The sequence below is a fragment of the Metopolophium dirhodum genome, chromosome 7 (assembly GCF_019925205.1).
Source record: "Metopolophium dirhodum isolate CAU chromosome 7, ASM1992520v1, whole genome shotgun sequence".
Taxonomy (NCBI): Eukaryota; Metazoa; Arthropoda; class Insecta; order Hemiptera; family Aphididae; genus Metopolophium; species Metopolophium dirhodum.
The window spans coordinates 28049501-28058474 of NC_083566.1; the positions used below are offsets into that span (position 1 = coordinate 28049501).

The 8974-nt window shown below is 27.9% G+C and overlaps 1 protein-coding gene across 3 annotated transcripts; it reads right to left on the reverse strand.

The window, feature by feature from the left end:
- Positions 1-106: 106 nt before the first annotated feature.
- LOC132948474 (26S proteasome non-ATPase regulatory subunit 5-like) lies at positions 107-6839 on the reverse strand. Of its 3 annotated transcripts, XM_061018946.1 has the most exons (10): positions 6416-6839; positions 3834-4011; positions 3612-3756; positions 3312-3533; positions 2938-3196; positions 2653-2868; positions 2433-2554; positions 1825-2023; positions 1505-1715; positions 107-1082 (listed from the first exon to the last, which is right to left on the reverse strand). In XM_061018946.1, coding segments are annotated over exons 1-10 (1599 nt in total). In that variant the 5' UTR covers positions 6462-6839; the 3' UTR covers positions 107-1081. The 3 variants fall into 3 exon arrangements, with proteins under 3 accessions (XP_060874929.1, XP_060874928.1, XP_060874930.1); XM_061018945.1 differs by lacking the exon at positions 107-1082 and having other exon boundaries at positions 1355-1715; positions 6416-6837; XM_061018947.1 differs by lacking the exon at positions 107-1082 and having other exon boundaries at positions 1355-1715; positions 6434-6835.
- Between the last annotated feature and the right edge of the window lie 2135 nt (positions 6840-8974).

Genomic DNA, 8974 nt, shown 5'->3' on the forward strand with positions numbered 1-8974 from the left:
ATTTAATGTAACAAATTAATTTTAATTTTACAGTAGATATTTCTATATAGGTATATGATAATGATGCACTGCTTCCTAAATCATTAAATAATGTTATGTTATTCGTTATTGTGTACCTATCTGTTTGTAACATTTGAAAAAAAATATACGTAAAATGTAATTAACGTTTTGATTTATTTATTTATCCTAACATAATCTAACCACAATGAGCTATTGTTTTATCAAGTAAACTATGGAAAGACTGCTGATTTTAATTTATAATTGAATTTCTTAGTGCTTGGCATGGGATTGTGGACGTAATATCACTCATATATATACGCATGCATTTTTTCCGACTTACAAACTCATGTCATAACTTTCTAGATTGTTCGTTCTGAATAATCATTTTAACTATGTTATATAGGTACTTATGTTTACAGAATCAAAATCAGATTACATTGACTAACTTAAATTTTGTCAAAACAACAAGTTGTAAAATTCTTATAGTGAATTTTATATTGTTAACGAGTTATGTGCATGCGCGTACAAGAGTGGTACCCGCATTGAATTGTCTCGCACTTGTGACCAGGCCGTGACAATAGTCAATAATCATTTACACATAGATTTTGAGCTGATATATAAGACGAGATAAATGTTTAACATATCTTGTACAGTTATATCAAATCAAAAACTATGAAAACGGAATACAGAGTTCCACATAAATTGATCATATCAAATATCACATTCATTGATATAAAAGGTAGTTAAATCTACCGTATTACACTATTACTAATAGTAATATAAATATAAAACTAATTATTAAAATACCCTTTAAAATATTATAAGATCAGAATCGTATACAATAATTTATCAATTAATTCAAAATTAACACAACAGTAGCAGACTGAATCACAAGATACAGCAGCACAACTTCTCCGGTTTTACCAATACATATCAGATTAAAATGATTTTATGATTTAGAAACTAATATTTATCAAATAAAATTAAGTTTAATGATAGCATTTGAATAATTGGCTAATTTGATAGTTGGGAAGACTAATCGATCAATATTTTATGTAAAAATATAATGTCCATAACCCATTCTGAAAACACAAAAGAAAAAAATCAATGATTTAAAAGTTTAAAGTAAAATATATTCAAAATTATACTTTTACAATTATTGACCCTTCAATGAATTGCATATTCAGTCTTTATTCTATTTTATAAAATTAATATAATACCAATTTTATGATTTAATATTCCATTGATAACTACGTAAATTATGCTTAATTTGTTGATTGAAAAAATAACTTTTATAGTTTTTCTTTAAACTTTAAGTGTTAGTAATTTATATAGTATTAAAAAAAAAAACCAATCTTTTTCTACGTGTAATAAAATAGCAAAATGTTTAAAGTTAAAAACAATTATTGAAACTTATCAAATTATAAAAAAATAGTCCATATTGTATACATTGTATTAAATCAATATGAATAATATTTTTATAGTAGTAAATTAATGTAATTACTAAATGGCCATATTTTCCACCAACACATCAGGTTGAGGTGCATTTTCATTTGATTTTATAACCTCACTATGTTGAATTCTGAATAAAAGTTCTTCGCTTAAAGTATTTTTGGAAGTATTAGACTCTAGTAGAGTTTTAATAATCATTTTTTTCAAATCTTTAATTGGAATAGGATCTTTTGGACAGTCCTTAAACACAAGATCCAGTAATGCTGAAATCAAAGCATATTGCATATTGGCATTAGAAAATGTATACAAATTAAAAGTTTTCTTAAAAAGTTAAAAATAATAAATTAATATTTAAATATTAATTATATTTACTTGAACATTTATTAATTTCCTCTTGACCCCATGGTTGTTCAGCTAGTGTCTGGAGCATTTCATATCCAGCTTGCTGTATGTTTAAAAATGGTACGATACATGATGCATGGACAATATTTTTTAATGGGTTATCTTTCAATTGTTTGTACCATTTTTTTGTACGTTCGATCATATCATTTCTCAAAGATAGTTCACCATTCTAAAATTCAGTGATTATGTGAGTAAAAAAATAAAACCAATAATGTTAACTGTTAAGTCCAAAGTTAAATGTAACACTAAATATTAATGAAAAATAATCTTTAATCTTTTTCAAATATTAAGGTGGAGAACACTTTATTGCACATTTTAGGAAAAACTTGTAGAACAATTCTATTTTATAATAAGAATGCTGATTTTTAATAACAGATTAAGATGCATCTAAATCACTAAATGTGTTGTAAATTTGGAATTTTCCCAGAATATGAACAAGTCCCAATTACATTTATTAAGATATTATAATATATTCAAATTAAAAGTCATTAAATAAACAACAATTTAATAAAACTTTTACTATAAATATTAAATACTAATACTATATGATAGAAATAAACCAAACAAATTTTAATTACCTCTACTTGAATAATCTTTGTGATTGCTTGAATAGCTCCTGCTTTTAATTCAGTTTTGGTACTCGAAGCAATACGACTTAATTCTATGATAAATATACTCCAAATGTCTAATTCGTCATCACCTATTTATAATAAATAATTAATTAAAATTGTAGATAAGAATAAATCATAGTTGAATATTATATTAAATATTCTTTAATATTTAAGCTTAACACTTTACCATCATAGTGTAAGATCGTACTAGCTGAAGGATTATCCAACAAAATTTTGCACTCCCAAGAAGATGCCAAAGTAGTGATTGCATTTATAGCCACACCTACTAGTGAATCGTCTCCTTCTTTTAACACTTCGTAAATTACAACAAACACTTTAGGATATGTTGTAAATACAAAAAGTGGTCTGACTTGAGTAACTTTTATGAAAAACTCCAACACAACTACATACACATTATTTTTAAGATTAATCATCATTTTAAATATTTACAAATTATTTAACTAGTACATACTAGGGTTAAGTATAACAACTGAAGGGTCATCCAATTCTTTAGGATTAGAGCTCAGTAAACGATACAACCCACTTATAATTCCAATAGAATTCAAATAATCGAACCCATATTCAGTGATACTCAAAGGAATTAACATTTGTATAGTAACCATCTGCATCATTACATCTGGATATGTGATGTCTTTAACCAAATTGGTAAAGAGACCTTTGGAACTTATTAATGCTAAAGCATCCACAGACTTAGCCCAATGAATTAAAATCTGTAAAAAAACAATACATTTAGAAAAAAAAACTGATAGTTGAAATAATTTAGAAATTAGAAAATACCCATTATAATCAATGATTTAATAACTACAATATGAGTAAATAACTCACATCATAGACGCGTGTACGTATTTTTGCATCCATTGCCATTATGGTCTGTAACTTTGATAATATAGGAATTGATGAAAGGGTTTCCACACTTTGAAATCGTTTAAGACATTTAACTGCATTGTATGAAACAGTCATATCACTGCTTGTTAAACAGTCAACTATAGTACATGCCAAATCTACTTGGATGTCCACATTATTATCATTGGCTAACATTTTTTCCAACTAATTGAAAAAAAAATTTAATTAATGCATAAAATTACACTTAAGTATAATAAATAATATTCCATTAACAATATTTACCTCTGATAAAATTGTAGATTTAACTGTATCATTTGGATGATGTATAGCACGTTCAATACTGGCTGAATACTTATTAAATGCGTGATTTGGCGGTAAAATAGATAAAAGTTTTTGGAGCAATGCACAGCTCATTTCAATTTGAGTTCTATAAAAAAAATTGAATAACTGCATTATAATAACTAATATTTAAAATGATATATCATATAATATAATTTTACATACTGTTCTGTAGTATTCAAGCAATCAAAAATAAGATTTAAATCCATGAGGTTAGCCGATTTTAATAAATCACAACGGTTCAATTTAGTGAGATAAATGTTGCAGTCAGTCAGTACATCTGTAACATTTGTGTTGTCGATTGATAGTTTATGCATTGCTAATGCAATCAAATTTGTATCAACTAAAACATAATAAAAGAAAGTTATATTATGTAGTTAATTTAATATGTTATAATTATTTATGTAAACGTATTAATAACTAAACGGACTTAGATCTCGAAGAATCACATTTCACTTTTAAATTCTAATTAATATATCTGATAAAAATAATAATATTAGAAAATGTTTAAGATAATATATTTGAAATTATGTCAAATATAATTAGTATAGGCCTTAAGATATCTGTTGTCAGTCTATTTTTGATGAATTTTTCTACTAGAAAAATACATAAATCAATAATATTTGTATGTTTACTATTACTACCACCTAGTTATTAACTTTTGAATTATTTTATAACATAGATAATATATTATGTGTTTTGGCTGGATACAACTTTTTTTTTTTTGACCGATTTAGTGTAACCAATTTTAAATATTTTTTTTTTGTGAAATTATACACTATAACAGTACCGCACAACATATCTATGATTCTTCAATTTTCCTTGCAGAGAAAAAATATCGAGTAACATGCTACATTTGTTATGTTATTTATTGCAGTGATTAATGATCATGTGATCTTACGTGGTTAATACTTCATATTTGAGTTTGATGCTAAGAGGTAGTGGTTAAAAAAATATATATAAATGTACACCTATCTAACCTAATCGTCCCCCATCCCAAAAAAATACAATAGAATATAGAACTTAAGTTTTAACCTAAATAGGTACTTATATTATGTTATTATCAATGATTGCTATTGATAATGTCTACTATATGATTCATTACCATAATATTATATTGATAAGTGAAAACATTAATTTTGTAGGACTTAACCTAACCTATCAATTAACATACACATATTAAAATTTTGAAAATTTTAAACTGCAAGATAAAATCAAAACCCCATTGCTTGCTTAGCTGCTCCAAGTACAACCTGGTATTAGATAAGATATCATTGCAGAAAGTCAGCCAATATAAAGTCACCTAAAAAAACTACACTATTAATTTACAATTCTCAATTGTCAGTTAGCATTGCGTGGATAAAGTATGTTTTTGCCATAATGGGGAATTTTTCATGCTTAGCAGGTACTTATATTTTCCTATTAATTAGTACATTCAGTATTGTGCCATATCAATAACGGTTCCAGTCTATATTTCAAACAAAAAAGTTATATTAATAACTTTATTATTATACATAATATATATATAAGCATAGATAAAGAGTTTATGGGCTAGGTTAGTACCATAGATGTATACAACAACTAGATAGCTGTCTCCTTCTTGTCATCGAAGTCAGTCACCATTTACAAAGCAGGCAATCTTTACAAAATAATATTATAACAGTATATATATATATATAGATAAATATATATGCATATAAATAAATGTAAAATAAATGCTAACATTGCCTGCTTTATAAATGGGAGCCCGATTTCAACATTAGTCACAACTGTAGTACAAAGACGGCTATCTAGTTGTTGTATATATCTATGGTTAATACTTAGTAAAAATGTATAGAGGCAAGAGACCCAAAATAAGTTTTGTACCATTTCTACGAGCCAGGCCCTGGTAAACAGCCAAACAGTCAAATAACAAAGCATGTAGTGGTCACAAAAAGTTTGGATAAATATTAATAACCATTTATATATTATTTTGAGATTTCCGATGGAATTTTTTATATACCTATAAATTGTTGCCAAGGTAATATCTAAAACATATCATTCATATAGAGTTGGCATTTCTAATGGGCAACAAAGTGCACGGGATCAGCTATTTTTTTATATATAGATAGACCTCTGGGCAAAAGATAGGCAAATTTAAAAAGGGGAGGACCAACCCCAAGAGGTGTTCAAACAGGGATTTTGAGATTTCCCATGGAATTTTTTGTATGTAAATGGTTGCCATGGTAATATGTAAAACATATTTATCATATAGAGTTGGCATTTTTAATGGACAACCAAGTGCACAGGATCAGCTAGTGACTAAATAAAAACAATTAACAATACTACCAGATGGCTTGAAACAGGTGAAAGCTGGCTAATTACATTGTTTCAAATTATGTTCAGTGTTAAATAAATTTAATAATAGGTAGTTAACAAAATGTCGGCACATTATCTACAAGGTGAATATAATATTGAACTCAACAGTCTACAACGACATGGTAAAAAGTGAACTCAGGTTAGGTTAGGTTAAACCACCAGGTTAAGTTTACCCAGTGAAGGAGCCCGAGCTTTTTTATTTACATACTATAGGTAAATGCTTAACAAAAATATGGCCTCCTAGGAGCCAGATCCACGACACTACCTATAAGAGTTAACGCGCGTCACACATAATATTTAAACAATATATTTTGCATTTTAAGTATTTTTGGTTATTAAGTATTAATCCTATAGTTTATATGTATAAGTGTAAGTCAATAATAACTAACGAGTATGTGTATTGTTACCGTCAACCGCTGTTAGATCCACAGACATGACTACCGGTTGTGTAATGAACTTTTGGCGGAATTCGCGATGTCGACGGATCAAATGAACGACGGTCTATGAGCGGACGAAAAATCGGTGAATTTATTATTTATTATTACTTGGATAAAACGTATTACTATGAATAGCAACGAAAAATATAGGTACAACAGGTAATAGTGAATACCGGTTAATGGACACTGGTAAAGTACTAATGTCCGGTTCGTCAGTAAAGTTTAATATTAAATTGCAGTCACAGCGTCTCGGTGGTGTCGGGCAATCGGGTGCCGGGGTGCGCAGTGTTTGTTTTTGTTATTGTTTATATTTTTTCTGCGAAATCATTCAGGACAGCACGACCAACGTGACGATACAACGCACACTGCAGTCCCTCAGTCGTCAGTGGGTACCGTACCGACGACGGGAATTACGGCGAATGGACAAATCTAAAATCTCAAAATTTTACACAAAAATCAATAACATTATTTTCAAAAGAAAAGCAGTAACGACTTCTGTATGACTGTTTGCTTTGAAGCACGATTATTAAATTGTTTAAAACCAGATAATTATAATCAATGATAACACGTTAAAGTGTTTTTTACCCACAGATATATTATATTACTATATATTATAGTATATCTGTGTTTTTACCGTCCCATAGATGGCGACACAAAATATCCCAAGCCCATACAATTGAATGTAATTATTATTCGGACATGAATAGGTATTATAATTTATAATTATTCCGTATTCGTAGACCCCGGGGCCTGAGTTTGAGGTAATGGAGGGTTAGCAGCCCCTCTTTGTTTCAACATAGGTATATGTGCCTACAACAATATTTTTTTTAAAAATTGTACACAAGACTTTAAAATAATTGTAATAATATAATGTTATATTATAAATAGATAATAATTGTAAATATTACAAAACAATATTAAATTCTTACATTAAAGTATTAATATAAAAAAGATTTTCTTGAACTTCAAGTTAGCTAGGTATGTTATGCGTTAGTAACACGGATACAAATGATAATACATGCTGGTAGGACGTCTTGTACTATTGAATTTACTATTTACGTACATTAATAATAATATACCCAAGTCACCCAATAATATACTAATATAACTATAAATGGAATAATCCATCCAAGTAAAAATTATCTCATTAAATTTGACTAAAAATTAATATTTATTTTAAAAATAAATTCAATTATAGAACAATATATATAGTTATAATATATACTTATATAAGTAGGAGAAGTTTTCCAATACATTTATATAGTGTTTATCCTACACATGTAACACCTAACAATAATTATAAACAATGTTAAAATATACATAAGTTACCTAATTATTGTAAATGTTTTATAATATTATAATATATATAGCATATTATTACATAGTGTATGGACGAAATTTCAAATCTTAAAACTAAATAGAATGTTAAAATTACCAACCCTTTGGGATTGGAGAGACCTGTAGTTAGCTGTAAAGAATCTAATTTCAAAACCTGCAAGTCAGTTTCATATTTCAAAACATATTCCCCGTGATCCAACGATATTTACTTATGTCGTACCTTCATATAGATGTATTGTTGATTATTACCTACCTGTATTTAAAAAAAACGCATTCATTTATTATACGTAATAATATTATAGTATACAGCTATATCTATATTGTCAGATTCTAATAGTACAAAATATATCCATAGCGAACGCAATATTGCATTGCCTAGTCAGGGTTGGTCGGTATCTTAGAATTTAGATACAATTGTATCTTGTAATAGTTGTATCTCGATATTCGATACAATTATATGAACTATGAAATATCTAGTATCTTGTGTCACGATACATTTTTAGTCAATGTATCGAGTATTTCATAAATTAATTTTACCGAAAGATTCTCGATACATTAATGCGATACAATATTCTGCTTTTTATTATCAATATTAATATTTAATATGATTCAACATTTATTTTATGAATAGGTTTTGTACCTATTCAGGTAAGTTTACTAGTCACAGGTGATTTTCTGTAGGCTGTAGGTTGTTGGTAATTATTTTTCAACCCATTACCGATCGATAAATCATATTACCTATATAGTTATAATATCTGCGACATACACTATAAAAAAATATATATATACGCACATTGAATGGGACTTTACGTCTTTACTGTACCTTATTAGATATCTGTAATTTGTACATGACGTATAGTCTAACTTTCGCGTGATTATTTTATTTTATTATTAATGTAATATAGTCAGTCTGCGTTTCGGTCGGCCGTCGGTTAGGATGTGCTCGACTTTCATATAGGTAGATACGGTTTTAAATAAAGATATTATCATTAGTCATTACCATTGATTATAAATACTATAGTATTACTGAACAGTGTCATTTTTTTATTATTTTCTTGGCCGTTCCCAATACTTAACGAAGTGGCCATCCCCACCAGTGGCGTAGCCAAGGAGCTAAGGCCCCCCCATTTTCTTTTTTGACCTTAGAATTTTATCAATATTAATAAAAAAAGC